Genomic DNA, 21,097 nt, shown 5'->3' with positions numbered 1-21,097 from the left:
ATGTAGGTATCTTCTGTCAATGTTTATAATTTGGTAGCTTGACAGAATTTCTAATATTTATCATTGGATACGAGTTTGCTGTATTTAAGAAAAGTTAGGTGGGTTTTTTTTTTGGTGTGGATTGGGAACATACATAAACCCACACAGAAGAAATACAGCTAATACCCCATTCATACTGCACCAAAAACCCGGGTTTTTGCAGGGGCACGCTGAAAAACCCGGGTCTTGGTGCAGTATGAATAGCCCAACCCCAAAATCCCGGGTCTAAAATCCCGGGACTTAGACCCGGGATTTTGCGAGGGGTAATTCCCGGGTCTCACCATTCATACTGTAAAAAAAAAAAATGTCAATGGAAAAAAAAAATGATTTTAATGAATAAAACATGCATAACAAATGTTTACTTACCTTATTTTCAGCCATCGGTGTCACCGGTGCGTTGCCGGCTGTCAGGGGGACCTCTGGGTACTAAAATGACGTCATTTCTAATGGACTAGAAATGACGTCATTTTAGTACCCAGAGGTCCCCCTGACAGCCGGCAACACACCGGAGACACCGCTGCCTGAAAATAAGGTAAGTAAACATTTGTTATGTATTTTTTATTCATTAAAATCATTTTTTTACACTTTTTTTTTGTAAAACCCGGGTCGGGCAGGTGCAGAATGAACCCGCCCGACCCGGGAATCTTCTTATCTATACTGCCCTGTGCCCCGGCAATATCCCGGGTTAACAACCCGGGATATTGCCGGGGCGGCAGTATGAAAGTGGTATTACATGCATCAACTACACTTTCTAGACCACAGCAACATGTAGTTTATCAAAGATCTAGTTGCTTATTTAAAAAAAGAAAAAAAAATTGTGTTCATCTTTCTTCTTGAGGGAGAAATATAGTATGTCTGATATATAAGGCTAGGGGGTATATTTACTATACTGCAGGGTTGAAAAAGTGGAGATGTTGCCTATAGCAACCAATCAGATTCTAGTTAGCATTTATTTAGTGCATTCTGCAAAATGACAGCTATTATTTCATTGGTTGCTATAGGCAACATCTCCACTTTTTCAAACTCGCAGTTTAGTAAATATACCCCTAAGTTTGTGTGTGCCCATCCTCTTTCCAGTATGTGTGAGTTTAAGCAATAAGAGCTGAGTGCCCTGTATGGAGATACATATATTTTACACTCCATAGGCTCATTATTAGGTTCACCTGCTCGTTTATGCAAATATTAAAACAACCAATAGCACCAACTCAATTCATAAAATCATGCAGACTTAATCAAGCGGTTCAGTTGTTGTTCAGACCAGAGAGGATAAGAAATCTAATGAGGCTTTGACCATGGACTGATTGTTAGTACAAGACGAGGGGGTTTGATCTCAGAAACTTCTGATCCTCTGGATTTGTCACACACAACAGTCTCTCGAGTTTACTGAGATTGATACACAAAACAAAAGAAAACATCCAGTGAGCTGCAGTTCTTTGGGTGAAAATACTTGGCTATAATTAAAGGTCAGAGGAGAATGGTTAGTGACTGGTTCAAGCTGACAGGAAAGTGACAGTAACTTAAATAAGTATGCTTTACAACAGAGTTACATGCATCAGGCAGTTTTACACATCAGTCATTTATACACATCCATGGGCAGCACTTCTGCCTCACAGCACTGGGGTCATGAGTTCGAATCCCGACCATGGCCTTATCTGTGAGGTGTTTGTATGTTCTCCCCGTGTTTACGTGGGTTTTCTCCGGGTGCTCCGGTTTCATTCCACACTCCCAAAAACATACTGGTAGCTTAATTGGCTGCTATCAAAATTGACCCGAGTCTGTGTGTGTCTGTCTGTCTGTGTGTGTGTGTGTTAGGGAATTTAGACTGTAAGCTCCAATGGCTCAGGGACTGATGTGAATGAGTTCTCTGTACAGTGCTGCGGAATTCTTCTTCTACTCTCAGCTAAGAGCAGGAAACTGAGGCTGAAATGGGCACAGTCTCACCAAAATTGGACAGTTGATGATTGGAAATAAATTGTCCATCTGACAACGCTTTATTTCTGCTGTGATATGCAGATGGTTGGATTCCAATTTGGCATAAGCAATGTCCTTTCTGCCTTGTGTCAAATGTCAACGGTACAAGGTGGTGGTGGTGGTGTAATGTGCAGCCAACAAATCTGCAGCAACTAAATGACGCTGTCATGTAAGCGTGGACCACAATCTCTAAGGAATGTTTCCAGCACCTTGTTGAATCCATGGCACAAAAAAATACAGACTATTTTGGGTGCAAAGGTTTGTCCTACCCTCAAATAAAAAGGTGTACCTAATTGACCTGTGTGTGTGTCCATACCACCATTTCTCCTACTGTTTTCATTGTAAAACTGTCAAAATCCATTCAATGACATTTTACATGCGGCCGCTTCTAAATTTTCACTTTGATTGATTTTAGGATTAGTAGGTCTACATGGTGCTGTGGTCTAGGAAGTGTAGTTGACACCTGTAAGTACCTTGCAAAGGTAAATGCAATGTCAGACAGGTCAGGATATTGGAACTTTTACACACACCTTTTTAGTAGCTCCTTTAATAGAAGACCAATGTATTTTAATCCCATTGTTTGTTTTTTTGTTTTGTTTAAACCTTGTCCTACATTGTTCCACGCAGCTTGCAAGTTTCACTGATCCTGATATCCACCTAAAAGCTTTAGATATTGGCACAAAGAAATAACATTTGAAAATTGAATTTTGTTATTGTAAAATAAAGAACATAGTTCACTTTCCATTGTACACAACCTATCAACAGGTCGCTGTTTGTTTATTCAAAGATTTAAACCATTGCCACAGACCAAACTTCATCCTTCACTTTCTTAATGTTGAGACAAAAATAGCCACAGGCTGCAGAATAGGTTGGGATCGTTGTCCTAGTCTAGTCCCTTTTTTGTAGTTTACTTTCTCTAGAGCTTATGTGTTGTAAGTAGACAAGTAACATGTCATGTACTAAAAAAGCTCTACCTGGGGAGAAAGTGTTTAAAATGTGGATTTGGTAGCACATGGTAAACATTACACCACTGTATTCAGATAATTCTTCAGCAGACCTGCGATTTGTTTGAAATTGTGTAAATCTATTAATACTACATGAAGTTACAATAACACAACTTCATGTCTCTGCAATCTGTATTATAATAATATGTACACCCTTCTGTATAACATAAGTATCTTATAAATCCCATTAGAGTTCCTTGAACTGTATAGAAGTAGTATTCTGAGCCTGTGTATGCATTTGTGTTTATGCCGGGTGTTGCAGCCACTCTTTTCCTCCTTACATCTCTACCCTCCTTTCTGTCCACACTCGCTTCCACACATTACTGTACCACTGACCTCTGATTACCTCTTCTCACTCCTGCATCAAAGACTTCTCCTGTGCTGCTCCCTTCCTCTGAAACTCACTCCAACGTTCAATTAGACTTTCACTTCCATCCCATCTGGGGGACACTGCTACTAGTTCAATTTGTTAATCGCGATTATCGTGAGTATAAAAAGCTTCACACACGCCTAAATACTCACCTATTCATAAAGCTTACCAGCACTCCTAACCCACTTCTTTTCGCATCACCACCTTCTTACCCGCAAATTTGCACCCTCTGTTGTACACCTTCCCCTTATATTGTAAGCTGTTAAGAGCAGGGCACTCTTCCCTCGTATCTTTCTCCTATCTATCATCCATGCCACCAATGTACCTATATCCTGCACCTATCCCAGGGTACCTATATCTTCCACTTCCTCCCTTAGCCCTGATCTTTCCCTCCCTCGGTATCTCTGGTGTGGTTTGCTGCACCCATACTCCAGGGTACAGGGTCAGCTTGGGCTGATTTGCTCCCTGTTCCCCCACATCATGTTTGCTTGTTTTATTCAGTTATAGTGAGACACTCTGCTCATCCTGCTGTTTAGTCTTTAATTCATTGCAGTTTGTCATTGTGTGTTGTTTATATTTATGCATAAATGCTTAAATAAAATGTGTCCCACAGGAACACATTAATTGGAGTGAAGAGCTCTTAATTTATATTAAAACAGAACTTAAGACAATGCACATGGAAATACTGACCTGCTTAATATGCTAAAATAATTGTAAAGTGTTTGTATTTGTGACACATTGTGCTGTTGAAAGCAATGGTTTGTGAAAAGGTTGCACTTTTACTGCTGTACACAAGCAGACTCTTACTTGACCTTTTTGTTAGATGCACTTTCATGTGGATATTAATAACAAAATACATTTCTGGAGTTGGATGATGGTCAGATGACTGGGTGCATGGCCCCTGAGGGGGAATCTGTCTTTTAGTAAACTGAGTGTCTTCACAACTTATAAGTAGACGTTGAAAGTTGTTCTGCATCACATGAGCACAACGTTTTTCCATCCATAGAGTAGCTGTGTGAATAAACTTTTCCATCTATAGCTTGTACTAATGTGCAGAAAAAAATTGTACTCATTCAACATTTTATACTTCTGTTTTCTAGGCCAGTCAATGCACCCTTCTATCAATGGGGTGCAGCACACTGTAAAGGTCCAAAAGAATAGAAACAATTATGCCTCTGTTGAGTGTGGGGCAAAGATACTTTCTGCTAATCCTGAAGCCAAGGTAAGAGTTATGTGGCATGCTTTAAAGATCCTCAAATAAAATCCGTAAATAAAATAAATCATGAAGTATATTTGAGATAGGAAAAACATGTATCACAGTTTTGCATGGGATTTACCCAAGTCAATAAGCAAGACCGGACAGGACAGTTCAAGCAATATCCAGCACAACTCCACTGTTATACTACCTTATTTCAACCCTGTAATCCACAAATCCACCCCCTACTAAGTACGCTTTCCTCCGAAAGCAATTCAGTTAATAGGGAGGTAGAGGTTATTTGTTCAGAATAAATCTATGCTAGCACAGATAATAGAAGAAAACCTTTTTTTTAATTGTAGGGAATAATATTTTATTATTGCATGCCTACAAGTTACAATTTATAAACTATGGAACGTTTTTCTTAAAGGAAAGCCAAGCCAATGTTAAATAGCATAATAATAATGCATTACAAACATTAACAAGTAATCATTTTGCAACTAATACCAGAAATGCAACATCTACCGAGTTAACTAGCTGCAGCACAAATTATACTGTCTGTGTAGTTCTCTTTATTTTTAATAGGCATGTGATGTGATTGTCCCAACATTCCAAATTTTTCCAAACTTTTAGTTCCTGCCAGTGAACAGCACTACTAACCCATAAAAATGCTTTTCTGTCCTTACTCTCATTTAGTGGTAAGGATGGGGAAACAATCCATTCATTCTTCAGATTGAAATCTAACCCTAACCCACAGTAGTAATTTTACAATTATCTATAATATAAATGCCTAGTGGCGTGTGTTAGTCTGTCTGTGTGTGGAAAAAATAAGACCAAGCTGCAGCGCCACCTGCTGGGCGGAGTTATACACTGACCTACTAAATTCTTAGTGTGTGTGGGAAAAAAAAATTCAGAAAGGGCTGAAATTTGGTATACTAAGATGTTTTTAATTTGTTAATTTAATTTGTTAATTGATAAAAGTGTTTATAAAGATTTAAAAAAACATATATATATATATATATATATATATATATATATATATATATATATATATATATATATATATATATAATATATATATATAATTTCTTGAAGGAGAAGTGACAGTTGGGAGTGGTTGGTGGTTGCCAAGGGTGACAGTGGGGAGTGGTTGGTGGTTGCCGGGGGTAACAGTGGGGAGTGGTTGGTGGTTGCCGGGGGTGACAGAGTGAGAGGAGTGTGATACTCAGGACCGCTGAGAGAGATCCCTGTGTCTGGATAGACATCTGGATAGATGTGGCGATGAAAATGAAGGACGAGGTGATGGAGAAGAATGATGAGGTGGTGACATGTGGACAAAACCACGTTAAAAAAGGGCGCTTACGTCGGGAAGTAACGCATAACAAGAACCTTCTTAACACCTTAAGTAGCTTGATTTGACTAGAATGCATGAGTATCATGCACGGGTTAACTTGTTATATATATTTGTATCCTTTTATCTGAGGTTGACATATATTTCTCTTAGCGGCTGGGAAAATGAATTGCTTACACTTTTGTATGGCAGCCAAGTGTATCCACCATTCAAATAAGCAATAATCATTAATAATTTTTGCGAAGTGTCACATATTGGTATGGTGCCCAAACCTATCCCATTTCTCTATGTGAAAATAGCTGTTCTCAACGCATGGCGGATGTTCCCATCTTCATAAATCAGTATGAGAGCAGGTGCAAGCACAAAACTCAGCATGTGCTCTGCTCAATACATGACCATATATATGAGTAATTAGAAATTTTATGTAAAGTGTATTCTAGATATACCAGATAAAGAAGAACAAGGAATGGATTGTGACACATGTGGAATATTTTTGCAATTTTTCTCAATTCTTTTTCTTCTGTTTTTACGTTTATATTTTTAGAGCACATCTGCCATACTTATAGAAAATATGGACCTGTACATGTTAAATCCTTGTAGCACAAAAATCTGGTAAGTTATTATGCATAACCGGTGTTTACTGTATAGTTTGTGCAGATGTCTCATTCAACATGGCTTTAGAATTGGGATAACGAAGATTCTGTAAAGAAATGGATAGCAATAAACTTGTGTACAGAGTTCTGTCTGGAAGGTTGTGTTGTAGACTCCCAATGTGGCTGCTTGTTGTATGGTCATTTGTATATGGTACACTGCATTAGTAAGGTGGTCTTTCTTCCATTTTATTGCTGAAATAACTATAGTTACTATTGTAATGGGTATAATGACATGACACATGTTCCTTTTTGGAATATCTGTTATTTATTTTCAGGTTTGTAATTGAACTATGTGAACCCATCCAAGTGAAGCAGCTGGACATTGCAAACTATGAGCTATTCTCGTCCACTCCAAGGGATTTTCTGGTTTCCATTAGTGACAGGTACAAATCATTTTTATATATAATTTTGTACCAAATTATGAACTCCTATATGCAAGAGGCTTACCTTGATTTCAGAATTTAGAATCGTTTATGCCACATGCTATTTCAGAACTAGAAGTAACAGCTCTGCAGCTGGTTTCTACAATTAGTACTGCATGTTTCACACAGGAAGCTTTAAAAAAGCAATGTGTTATTTTAAACCTGCTCTATTTCTGTTTTGGACTTTTTCATTTTTGTTTTCCAAACAGAGATTTGGACAGATATATGAAGTGTAAGCTTTCATTGTAGAGTATGAAATATTTGTTTTGTATCTAAGTTACAAAAACAAAATGTGTCCTGTCTTTGTATCACAGGTACCCCACAAATAAGTGGGTAAAACTGGGTACTTTTCACGCAAGAGATGAAAGAACAGTCCAAAGTTTTCCTCTTGATGAACAGATGTATGCGAAATATGTCAAGGTAAGACTGCTTCATCTGTCCTTTTAATGCCAATAAGTCACTTTGTCCCCATATCTTGTGTTCATAGAGAACACTATAATGCTGAAATGCATCCTGTTTTTGGAGAAGAATCAGAAAATCCTGGTCAATTTAAAGTGAACCAGTCATTTAGAAAAAGATACCTAAATACACAATGTTTTATAGTTATATACAGTATTGACGATATATTATACACTTGTTTTATATAGCAGTTTAGCACAAAAATCTGCTAAATGATCAGAACTATAGTAGTAAGTTCCAAAGGAATGTATACACTATACTATAATCTGCCTCATATCTATTTTGGACTGAGCTCACAACTTGTGCGGTTATGTATATATTGCATAACCCAATATACCTTGCTTGTTCAATCAGTCAGAGCAGGACCATAATTCTAGACAAGACTCAGCGCTTTAAAGCTCGCAAATTAAGTTTTGGGCTTTGAATCTCCTCTTGCCTGGTTAATTTGTGGAAAGAAGTAGAGGACACAATGGCATGCAGCAGGTGTTTTGATAAATATAACAGAAAAATGAAAAATATTCTTGGCTCTAGCCACTCCTCTGACTATGACCATAGCAATTACTTTTTTTTTTTTTTTTTTTTTTTATTTGTTATTTTTGAGTCTAATAGAACAAATAAGATCATTTCTATAATGTTAACTGTAGAGAACAAAAGCGCATCATAATTAGCACTGTTCTGCGCAAAATCTGGGGTTCACTCTTTGCTTATTGATGGCTCTCTCCCTAGCTCTCCATGGAGATGCTTGTTATAGGAAAGTTGCCTACATCTCAACATTCTTTTAATCATATAATTAGACTTGCATGTCAGCAGTAAGCCGTTTATTATGTTATAGGTCTCTGAATGTCCTTAAACATGTACAAAGTACATTAAAAGACTACAACAATAAATTCCTATATATGTTTGTCAATATAAGATGCTGTTGTAGGCGGTGAAATACTTCTGGTGCGTTTTACGAGCTTCATCATTTAATATGCATGTGGGCTTTTTAGTCCATAGACATTGTTTCATATCCATCATAAAATCCAGAGTAACTGCATATTTTCCTCTACTGCTCAGGGGTATGTAACATGTTAACATCGTTACATGATATCCTGCATCTTTTAAGGTGTATGCAGAACAAAATGTGTTTCATGGTTCTTTAATGCAACCTGTCGTGCACAGTATTGAATGATATATATATATATATATATATTTTTATTATTTTTTTTTTTATATATATTTATTTTTTATTTTATTTTTTTTATTATTGTTTTTTTTTTTTTTTTTTTATATACACGTTTTGAACTCTACCATGAAAAGACAGCAGATGTCTTTTATTAGCTGATTATTTATTGCCTGAGCTTTGTAGGATTTGCAACATGGCATAGATTTCAGAAGCTGCAAGCAAAGGCTTATTCCTGTCATTACCTCTTTTCTATCTGGTGGAAAATTACATAATCTGCTTCTTTCTAAAACTGGTGACTTGCTTTCTAATACTTACACTCTGTGGCTAACTTGTATCCAAATTGATAAAGTTGTAGTATTTATTTATTTTTGTTTTATTATGGACACCTTATAGCATAATCTTTAGTTCGTGTACTGTACAAAATGCATAACCTTCCCAAAAGTTTCTTTAAAGATTGACTACATGCAGGAGACTATTCAAGGTGACTGATAACAGCTTCCAGAATTATTGGCACCCTTAGTAAAAAATGAACAAAAAGGGGAGTATACAATGACATTGTCTTTTATACAAAAATGGGGAATACAATTATTTTAAAAACATAGGTTTAAAAATGATTGGACCCTCTGTTTTTAGTATTGGGTGCAACCTCCTCTAGAATGGATAACTGCACAACACCATTTTTAATAAGGTTGAAAAACTCATTGAGGGATCTTGAAGAAAATTGCTTTGAGGTTTGTCTAAGATCTTTTATGATCCTTTAGTTGTATCCTTATGGTCTGCACTTTGCATTCAGACCACATGACTTCTCTGGTGTTTTAGTCTGGAAACTAAGATGTCCATTGCTAAATGTGGCTTTTGGTAACTATTTCTTAGGGGTATGTCTGTGGTCATTTTTGTACTGTACATTTACATCCACGTTCTTGATGCCATTTTATCTTAACGAGGGCCTTTGGGGCTTTAGGAACAGTATAGCCCCACAATATCAACAATCCACTGTCTTATTTCCCAGTGGTTATAAGGTTTTGTTCTTGGCATTTCTTTTTACTGACGCCAGACATATTGCTGGTGTTCGTGGCCAGAGATTTGGATTATATGGTCTCTTATGACCAACCCACCCCGGTTCCAATCCAAGTAGCATTTAGCAACTCCAGTCACCTTTTTAATTTGTTTATCATGACCCCAAAATGAAAATGTACACTGTACCTCAGGGGTGTCAAACTTGCGGCCCAATAGCATAGTTTTTGCAGAACGCGGTAAGCGGGGTAAGCAAGGCAATGGGGGACGCAAAGCCTGAGAGGCGCCCCACCTGCACTCCCCCACTTCTCCTCCGGCACCCGCCTCCCCTCGCACTGATCACATCCAACATTTGCAGTGCGGATCGCCCAGAGAGGAGCCTCAAGAAGAAAAGAAAGAATGCAATAGAAAGGTAAGTGGATGGGAGAAAACGCAGCATGGAGGGCACAGTGTCAAGCATCAGGAAGAAAACATTAAACTTTTATTTCTTTCTTAATATACCTTAAATTGCATACAAGACTATTTTTTTTATTTTTCTTACAGCCCACACAATCTTAGACTTTGATTATTTTGCCCACCTGGAGTTTGAAATGCCCGCTGTAGTTCTACTATGACCCTTGGATTTTTTTTTTTTTTATTTGTTCTTGTGATCCTCCCTCACTCTATCTTCAGATCCCTGCGTTCTCTTTCTGGTAATTTTATCACCGTTTTAGAGATTTGTGCTGCTTGTATGCCCTGGTTTAATAGATTGTTGGGGTAAAAAATTCCTTTTTATAACCTGCATTTCATTACATATTTCATTTTGACTTGACAATGTTATGTTTTAACAGCAATAACACGCAATATATTAGTATACTACAATGTATGTTGTTACAGTTGACAATTATGTCTTTTTAGTTTGAGACAACACACTAAAGTAGCGGTGGGGAAACAGGCTGAGCCTTCTCTTGCAGCTCCCCAGCCGACTGTTTCTGATCTTATTAGAACAGGGGCAGCTGAATTTCATGTCACGTGTGCAGGGAGTTCACGTGGGATACCCAGAGGAGGAGGAGGAGTGCACTGTACTCTCCCTCCTTCCTCTGTAAGGCCCCTTTGAAGCCTACAGTGGCCTTCCAGCTATTTCATGTTGCCCTTCACTGTATTAAAAAAACGAAACAAAAAAAAAAGCAAGAACAAAACTCAATTATAGTGCGTGTATATATATTTAATATTACACACAGTCTAATAGTAATATAGTAAAATGTAGTGTTCATTTATAATTAATCTTAAACTGCATTTAGCAGTTCTCTTTTAAAGAGGGTGACCAGATTTTAGTATTTAGTACTTTGGAAACAATCCTTACCAATTTTAAGAGACACACAGTAAATAATAGATTCAGATAGTTTTAGTTAACACACATGCAATAGAATTTTGTCCACTATGCAGTTTCTTTTCAGTTTAAATTAGTAGGTGGGAACAGTAAGAGCAAAGTGCGGACATTCATGCCTGCCAGATATTTTATGACACAATGTTGACTGTATGAACAAAGTATATGCAAGTCTGGTCTTGTGCTCGGGTTCCTTATATTCTCTGATTCACTTACCTCGGTGATTCCCAACCCATGTCAGTGCTGCATGTATGAATAATGTACATGCATGTCTAATCTTGTGCACAAGTTCCATATATTATTCTCTCTGATTCTCTTACCACAGTGATTTCCAACCCATGTCTGGATATCAATAGGTGAAATATAAGTCAAGGCTACTTTTGTCTTTCATTACGAATACCAACCTCATTCACACACTCTACAAATATACACTTCACACCAACTTTGTCCATGGACAGGTCACCCTGTCTTCAATGAAGTCCACAACATTACTTGTCTGTCCACTTTTACTTGCCTGTGACAGTGACTGAGCCCATGTAAGATATAGGGATTACAGTGGATCCTCCATCGGGAGGGGAAGGTCGGAAACTTCTATGAAGTGACTTCGCCTGCCTTTGTAGCTAATACATACAGTAAGGAAGTACATCATACACACTAATCTACCTCGCCTGTCCTTGCAGAACCCTGACCCACTGTTTTCTTGCAGCTCATCGGTTTCTTGTTTTCACCACCAATAACTTCTACATAACGCACCAAAAGCGTCACTTTACCTGTCTACCTCTTGAGAAGGAATTTTTCCACTTTATCTCGCAGCTGTGAATGACAACACTATTTTGTTGAGGTTCAGCTCACTGAAAACCACAGAATAGGCTTAGAAAAAATGGAATGTACTATGGAAATAATGCTTATTCGATCCCCTTTACGTCTTGGCTGTCACTTCCAAAGGGTGGCATTTCTATTCCCATGCGTCTTTGTAGGGGCCAGATCTTGAGGCGTGCCAGGGCATATACAGACGTCATAGATGCCTTTACATGCGTTATCGTGATCTGTCCAGCATGACCCTTGTACTCGTTATCTTTGGTCATTTAAATGCACCACTGGATTTAAAACATGACTCGATTGTGTCCATTACTGTGGTTTATTACATAATAGTAAATTGTGTACCACAAACATGGAAACCACGGACTTGCCCACATGCTAAAATATCTTTTCCAGCAGCAGATAACACTTTAGCCAAAAATAAGTTTTGTTTGCATTATTTCTTGCTTCTCTGTGAAAGAACTTTACGTTTTCTTCTGGGTTCTAGAAATAGTCCATTGGCTCCATTCCTTGCTAATGTTGAATAAATGATGTCTATCACAACGAAGCAGTGGAACCTGACTTTCAAGAAACTTGTCACAAATTGTACCACATCCTGGTGGAAAAAAAAAATGACCTAAGCTTTGTAATCTTACCATTGTGCTATAGTATGCAAAAATACAGTAAGGAGATAATGTGGCTTATTTGTTTGCACCACACCAATGTCAACAGGATATGAGTCCTTTACACTGTGTGACTTATAAATATTTGCAAAACACTATTACTAAAACCTCTCTTCCCTCACTATATTACACTGGGAAAATACGAATTCAAGGCTTTGCATTTGCAGCATACACCTGCATTTGTATTGTCCAAACTCCAAATTAATTATTTCCATACAAACACTTATCTGCCACTTCTGAATTTTTTTCTTAAGTTTATAACATAAGTATTTTCGTTGAAATTTGTGCAAAATACTACAACTTTATAAATTGATCTCTTATGGTTCTTTAATGATCCTTCTTTAAATGCTGATTCTTTAGTTATGGCTTGTGGCATGTATCTTGTTTCTGTACTGACACTTGTTTTTTCTCTTTTCCTTGTTGCTTCAGATGTTCATCAAATACATAAAGGTTAGCAACCTCTGAATGTTTTATGTACAGCAAATGAATGCATGGCAAGAGGCGCTTTCAGATCTTGTTACTAGAGCAAATTCATATTTGCTTTTAGGTGCGATTTAAGTAATCATAATGATGCTGTTATTTAAAACAAGTTTGCAGCTTGATTTCACTTCCTCTATTCTGTAGGTGGAGTTGATATCTCATTTTGGATCCGAACATTTTTGCCCATTAAGTCTTATAAGGTAATGTGGGAACGTGTACAATGCTATTAAGATTATTGTGGTAGCTGAGGGTGAAACTTTGCATACAAGAAATTTTATGTTGCATTAGTATTTTTTTTTTTTTTTTTTTTTAGCTTAACCCAAGTTAATAGGACACACATTAATCAATATTCTTAAATGAGAATTTTGCCCAAAAAAAAATAAAAAATTGGTTTTGGATGCAGTTAGGTGATGCAAATTGGACAAGAAAAAATCGTTCACTTGTGCTCCTCTGATCCGGTGGATCCCATATTGATGGTAATGGTGGGTTCTTTTTTAAGTTTCCTACAGAGTTGTTGAAGCTCTTGAGGGGGGGGGGGGGAATGAGCTGCTGACAGTGGAGCAATTATGACAACATTGCTGGCAGTTTTGAAAAATTTAAAAAACTTACACAGGAAATTTAATTTTTTAGATTATTTTAAATCTAGTACACTGGTGTATTATCAAAGTTAATAAAAATAACATTTTAGCAGTCTGCCTTCATTATTGGCCACTGTGTTGGATCTCTTGTGCTCTGCAGTGCTCAAATTATTACCAGTCATGCCCCACAGAAGTCCTGGTCTTACGTAGGTACATTGATCCTGCTCCATAGAATTCAGTTGTTGGTTCTAGTGGAAGGGAGTAATATAATGGGGACTGGAGAAGATCTAAAAAACAAAACAAAAAAAAAACCCTTTAAAAATACATTTTAAATTTAAGCACTATTTTGATGCATGTCATTTTCGTTCACGCACTTGAGGCATGCTAAAATGCCAGTGTTGGTATGTGTAACCTTCTCAGCCTGCTGATGAAGCTGAATGTTGTTCTCTGTATAAAGTTACATTCTGTATAGAAGCATTGTGTAGAACAGTCATTGCTGCATGTGGACTAGATATATGCTTGAGCTGATCAAAATTGTAAAGGAGTCTTACAAAAGGAAATATTTTCTGTGAAGCTGTGGGCAACAATATGTATGGAGAAGTAGTAATCCTTGAAGGCTGTTGTTTCATGAATTTATGTAGCAGAGCTATACCCACTTGTTACTGCATTTACATAAAATAAAACGCAAGTTCAAACGGCATGTGAAAATTAATATGAAGGTTATGAGCTTGATGCTTGAACGCAACTTGGCTGTAGTTTACTGCCCAAAAATGTGCACCCAAATATAGGGTATTTCAGTTCACATCTGTAGCATATGCGTCAGCTGAATGACAGGCGAACTTAGATACGCAGCACTAGGTTGTAGGTGCAGTCTTCATTTATATAGCACAAGCAAATGCCTTAGCACTTTAAACTTGGGAGCAAACACAGTAAAAAAAACAATACTGGGTAATACAGAGAGGTAAGAGGCCCTTGCTCACAAGCTTACAATAAATCTTTGTAAACGTTTATTTCCATTGGGAAAAACCCATTCACTATTGGGTGTCCTATAATACAGCAAATATAACTTCTTTCATGTGTATGCATGAAAGTAAAAATTTTTTTTAATCCGCACACAAATTCCTATAATATAGTCATTGAATATGTCACGGGAGAAGGAGTGCAAGAATACTGCAATCTTTACATGAATTTGCACAGAAAGAAGATAAATATGTAAAAATTAAATAAAGAGAAAAAGTGCTAGCAGAGCAAATAAAAATAAACAAATGTTAGTTATTGGAATGTGTTTGTGTGTTAAAATACATGTACTATTCGTATACAAACTAAATTTTAGTGCATATACTGGACCCAAAAATAAAAGCAAATATATAGGTATTTTGTACACTGTGATTCCCCCAGCAATCTGCAGCTTGTAATGTTTATAGCGCTTGTGCTGGGGGTAGGGGGGCGTACAGGAGTGTATGGAGCAACAAGCAGGATTAGACCATAGCAAGTCTGGAACGGATCTTGCCCTATAATATACCTAGAACCTCATCCCGAGCCGGATGGTAATTTGCAGAGTCTTAATTCAGTCCAAACAATTCTTGTTATGATCTCCAATACTTGTAAGTAGTATTTCACCACCGCGTGAAACGCAAAATGTTTCTGAGCCGCACAGAGATGACAAACCGCGTGAACCCAGTTTCTAAGCAGTAAATTTTACTTTTGTATATGAATAGTAAATGTATTTTAACATAAACACACATTCTATTCACTAACATTTGTTTATTTTTATTTGCTCTGCTGGCATTTTCTTTTTCTCCATTTTATTTTTACATATTTATCTTCTTTCTGTGCAAATTCTGGAAAAGATTACAGTATTCTTGCGCTCTTTCTCCTGTGATGATATAGATTGTATTATAAAGAGTGCTCCACATATATATCCTTAGTCGCCAAATATGAATGCAAATGGATATGTACATACAGAATGGAAATGGTTTTCATTTGTGATGGTAGTGTTTTATTTACCATAATGTATTTCTCATAATATTAATGTTTCTTTGGTTATTTTGTTTCAAAGTAAGCTCTGCTTTTGATCATTAAGATGTTATACTGTTCATGTCTTGAGATATTGTCTATGTGTGCTTGGCAACTTTTAAACTAGAAGTGTCAAAGCATGTGAACGTGTCAAGTGCAGATCCCACACAAATGATCATTAAACAAAACAGAAAAACGGAACCAGTTTATTAAGAGGTCTTGTAACATTCACAAATGTAGGTGTACAAGTTTCACTATGACAGATCAGAGATTTCACATTCTTTATAGGTGAATTCCGCCTATTGATAGTAATCGTAGACTCCCTTGGAACAGTGTTTATCTTAAGTCCTAAAACGCTGGCATTATACATGTTTGTATGTGTGCAATATTTGTAGACAAGCTAGTATCTAGAATGCTTGGGATTTTGGGTTCTTCTGGGTATGGATTTTCTTGTTCTAGACTTTAAAGTACTATGCTTGCAACATACTAAATGACCACCTCCGTTACATTGTGTAGCAGCACTTCTAACAGTGACTGCTATAGGAGGCACTTGGTGATTATATATCTATAACATTCTCCCTGAACACCAACAATGTACTTGATAAGTTGTTCAAGAGTATCGGAGAAGTAAAGGTGAACATATAAACTAATTAGTCCTAACATCCCATGTCTTTCAGAGTTTTTGGCACCAGCATGGTGGAGGAGTATGAAGAAATAGTTGACTCTCAGTATCACTCAGAACGTCCAGAAATTTATGATGAAGATGAAGGTACCATTATGCAAAAAGCATTTTCATTAGTTGATTAATGTGATTTTTGTTTTGTTAATGTGCTAATTTCAGTATTGTTTAAGTTCGTCATTCGTAAAACATATTATGACTTGGAAGCACAGACAAGAGCAACTTGCATAAATACAAGGGAAGAAATATTTCAGCAATAGTCCTTCTTCCTTGTACACGTGTTCTCAATCATGCCTGTTAAACCTGCTAAACACTTCCCCCCCCCCCCCCCCCCTTCTCCTTAACCAAGTAAACGTGTATATCCGTGAGCCATGAAGACATATTTATCCCACACCTGCTTAACCCTTTCTGTTCATTCAACCAAAAAATATAATATATATATATTTTTTTTTCCTTTAAATTATTTCTTATGGATTTTAACCCCACTGGCTACTCAGGGAGAGTGGGACTCTCTCACTACTTGCAGCTCAGAACTGGGAAGGGGCAAATTCAACTCTCCTTTTAGTTAAGGGGTTACAGGAAAAGCCACAGATCAGTGAGACCTGCTGCAGCATCATGTATATCTGTGTGCCACCAAGGGAACAAGCAATGAAAAGGGCAGTGATAGGTTGACGCTGTTTCATAGCTGCTATTTCATTATGTCTGGCTCAGAAAAACATGGGGGGAAATTTGTTTGAAAGGGGTAAGTCTTCTCTTTTAAAGAAGTGTGCGCTTGTTTAATTACCTGTTGACATTTTTTTGATCAGCTGACAATAAATTAACATTAAAGTCATCAGAATAATAGTATTCATTAAATAGAACGGGTGGCTTTTTTAGAAGATACATTTATGCACTCAATTTGCATAATCCGTTGGGGGACGGGACACTCTTCAATGAACAAACAAGGGAGAATATTTTTATCATAAAAAACCCCCCATAAAAAACATTTTATGTAAATTAAAGCAGTGGGTATATATTTATTCCTGGTATCCCATTTACACTATGTCAACTGATACCAATGGGGCAACATGCTTCTTGGGAAACCAGCAGCTATTCAGAAAGGCATGACAATCCCTCCTCTTTAACTGTTTGCCAAGCTCTTATTTAGTAAATAAATAATGTGGAAATGTTCCTCTATTGCGCCTCCTCCTTGATACTTGTGAATTCCAGGCTTGGGTTAGAGATATAATTGACCCCTTGTTTGATGCAGTAGGTTATCTAGTTTCCTAAATGGTATACCATCCCCACATTTTTTATTATCTTTCTCAGCATGATCTTAACAATGCACTCATCTCATATTGTGGGGGAGAGAGCAAAGAATGTTAATGTTCTTATCTAGAACCCTGCAGCTACTCGGCAATGTATGGTGATCTCCCTTTTTAATTCTACTGTGTGCCCATTAAATTATTTTTTTTGTTTAACTAAATGAAAAATGTATTTCGCCACAGCTCTACTTTACAGAAACTACTGTGCATTCTAGTCATGGTTTATAAAGAAGTCAGTGGTATTTTCTAAATATCTAAAGTCTAGAAAAATAACACTGGATAATCTGTGTGTACTCGTGTGAGTAATTCACAGAAACATTACTGACAATGAAGTTAGTACGTGATGAGCCCAAAAGTAATGGGGTAAGCCCGATGCAGGGGTGATTGACAGTGAATGGGTTAAGGGTGACTATTATTGATAATATTATTATTATTATTATTATAATATATGGATCCATACATCTTGCAACTATAGTTATATGCACGTTACTATCAATTATGGTAATGAAAAAATCTGCTAGATTTTGCTAGCAAGTAATAAAAAAAATATTTTTTTTTACCAAGTAACACATCGTTTGATGCTACTGCGGCTAATTGAATCTCCCCATAGGCTGTCATACCAGATTTAAATCTCTGCTGCCATCCAGTGGACTACATATTCTCTATAAATATAGAACATAGTGCTCCTTTCTTGCAGCCTCTACATTTCTCATGTCCGGACCTGGCATGCAGCCATTTGCTTAGCCACATTGTTTCTATACTACTCTATTTTCTTTAACGAATATTTTTTTTTATTGGTTTTTAAAGTTTTTCAAAAGGGGTACAGAAGAAAAAAAAAAGGGGGGAAAGGGTACATAAAGGGGATGGAACACAAACACAATGCACTTGAAAACATACAGAATCAAAATCAAATGTATCTGACTATTCGTTGTATACATTAGGCTTCTACCTTACACACAAAAAAAAAAAAAAAAGGTTCATTCACCAGCGTCATTAGAGGGCGAGGGTAGAGAACGTGATGGATTTCCCTCCCCATCTGTCACATAATTGTGCCAGGCTCTCCACTTAATCAGCGGGGACGATGTTGACGTGGAATATGGGACACCCAGGGTTTCCATTTCGAAATTGAAATTGATTTTGGAGATCACCTTGGCCAGGGTAGGAGGGAGAGGCTGCTTCCAAACCTGAGCTATAGCTGATTTGGTTGCTATCAATATCTGGCCTGTCACGTATCTATCCCAACTGGGAAGAGTAGGGGGATAGTATTGCAATAAAGCTAACTCTGGTGTGGGGAGGACCGAGTGACGAAGGACTGAGCTTATCAATTGAAAGGCCTTATTCCATATAGCCTTACTACAGGGCATGACCAAAATCTACTCTATTTTCTTTCAGTGTGAACTGAAGTGTAATTAAATGTGATTTGAAGTTCTAAGTATCTGTCTATTTTCTATTCTCAGATTATCCACTGGATTATAATACACGAGATGATAAATCTTCTAAAAACCTGCTTGGCTCTGCTACCAGTGAGTGACATATTATACCACAAATCAATATTAAAAAATATATATTTATAACATTTGAAATGCATTTTTCACTGTGAATTAACAGTCTTCTGATCCAGTGGTTTTTTACAGCTTAATTATTTTGCTGTTTTTTAATTTATTTATTTTTTTACTTTTATGTGTTTTTAATCTTTTCCCACTCTTTCTAGCTATGTTTATTTTCCTGCCTTCTAATCTAAAGAGTTTTCTCTTCTGCCACTGTGTTTTGGAAGATATAATAAGTAGTTGTTCATTCCTGTGTTAAACTCAAAATCTTGTAATAAATTTAGTTGTTTTAAATATACCCATTATCGTTTTATGTGGAGGTGACTGGTCCACTTTAATGTAATTCTTGCATGTATAAATGTAGTCATGAATTTGTCAGTCAGTAGCTATTGTGGAGTTTTCACAATTGCTCAGTTTGAAATGTCAGTATGTTGAGAACATCTGGGCCGATGGACAGTATTTTCGTTTTGCAGGCTCCTCTAAATAGTGCGCAGTATGTGTAACTACAGGTGTGGGCTGATCAGATAGATATCTGGAAACCCTCTATTCAGAGTTTTTTGGGTTTTTTTTCCTTCTAGAATACATTGATGCTGTTTGCTAGTAATGTCATACAGTTCTGATCCCCTAGTGATTTCTCTCAGTCACTGCGAGGACCTCTGCTAAACAATTTATTTAGGAAGCAGGGAACTACCATGTTTGCAGCGGTATTTATTCACAGTGACAGTGACCACTTACCAAGGGTGCACTTTGGAGATGCGGAGCAGCATGAAGGGAAAAGAGAAGCATCGGTTGTAACTACTGTCAGCTGGCATGATTGGTTGATAAAGCTTCATGACAGGAAATAGAGCTGTATGGTTTCCAGGCTGGCAGGGGGTTGAGGGTATGTAGAGGGCCTAACCCCTGCCCGTTATGACACTGTGAGGAAGGAAATTGTAGGGCAGCGTGTGTGTAAATATGGAGTTAATTTTTTGATCGAATTGAACATCTGGAATACACCCCAAAAAGTCCCAAGCATTCCAAATAGACCCATGTCTATATACTTATTATGTTTTATTACTGTAATTTGATATCAACGGTTAGTTCTTGTCTTATATAAAATGTATCAACATTTTGAAACACCTTTTAAGGGGGACCCTTTTTTGTTCATTGCAAACTGTTTATTTGTTTTTGTGTATGTTTTATTATGCAGTCTCGTAAGAGACCGTCTTGAAAACAACTGCTGCTGTCTGTGTTTTGGGCTCCCTCATTGTTGCTATGAGCTAAGCTGCTGAATGTCATCTGATTAGCTATTTATCTTTATTGGTACTCCCCTTTTTACATGAGTTTGACAGACCTCATTACCTATCTAAGTTGTCAACCTATACATGTACGTTCCGAAGTACAATAATGTATAATGAATTCATTTCAAAAGTTCAAGTTCCATAATTGTGAACCTTAAGTTAAAGTATTGTATAATTGACCTTCACTTTCTGATTTCTTTTAAATCGTTTATTGGCACTTCTAGGTATGTGTTTCCCATAAGCACAGTTTAATATTAATCTACTTTAACACTTAGTATATCATTATTTTTTTAATATTCCTCAATGATGTGGGGAATATGAGATGTGCTTTGTGGATCTATAATGTTGAAAACATACAAAGTGCCAGACAGTTGATGTATAGCCGAAAGTTTTATTTCTAATGTGAGCAGAAGTTCACACTGTTCACCTGGTGCATAACATTGACCCATTATAAACCAATGGCCATTACCTAAAACATGGTGTACTTCTATTGAGTATTGTTTTCCCTCCGTAAAGACAGCATTGGAACGAGTGCAGTGAAGTAACATTTGCTTGTGTTCCCTGCGTTCTCTTCAGATGCCATTCTTAGCATGGTGAATAATCTTGCAGCTAACATGCTGGGTGCGAATACTGAGGAAGAAATCACTGAAGGGAAAGGTAGCTGCTTTACGTTTTGTATTTAAGCATTTAAAATAAGCTTATATGAAGGGAAGAAAATGTATT

At 37.0% G+C, this 21,097-nt stretch overlaps 1 protein-coding gene across 5 annotated transcripts in view; it reads left to right on the top strand.

Moving 5' to 3' along the window:
- The window catches only part of SUCO (SUN domain containing ossification factor), an 82,086-nt gene that overhangs the window by 31,051 nt on the left and 29,938 nt on the right, over positions 1-21,097 (top strand). For 3 of the 5 annotated variants that reach the window (XM_075182447.1, XM_075182450.1, XM_075182452.1), the window contains 9 exons: positions 4,485-4,606; positions 6,475-6,542; positions 6,859-6,966; positions 7,320-7,425; positions 12,920-12,940; positions 13,115-13,170; positions 16,242-16,333; positions 19,005-19,070; positions 20,951-21,031. In XM_075182447.1, the coding sequence (XP_075038548.1) occupies positions 4,485-4,606; positions 6,475-6,542; positions 6,859-6,966; positions 7,320-7,425; positions 12,920-12,940; positions 13,115-13,170; positions 16,242-16,333; positions 19,005-19,070; positions 20,951-21,031 (720 nt within the window). The remainder of the gene's footprint in view (positions 1-4,484; positions 4,607-6,474; positions 6,543-6,858; positions 6,967-7,319; positions 7,426-12,919; positions 12,941-13,114; positions 13,171-16,241; positions 16,334-19,004; positions 19,071-20,950; positions 21,032-21,097) is intronic. The other 2 variants (XM_075182449.1, XM_075182448.1) reach the window with 2 other exon arrangements.

The sequence above is a fragment of the Mixophyes fleayi genome, chromosome 8 (assembly GCF_038048845.1).
Source record: "Mixophyes fleayi isolate aMixFle1 chromosome 8, aMixFle1.hap1, whole genome shotgun sequence".
In the NCBI taxonomy this organism is placed as follows: domain Eukaryota; kingdom Metazoa; phylum Chordata; class Amphibia; order Anura; family Limnodynastidae; genus Mixophyes; species Mixophyes fleayi.
Note: the sequence above shows the minus strand (reverse complement) of the source record. Positions and strands in the feature narration are given on the sequence as shown.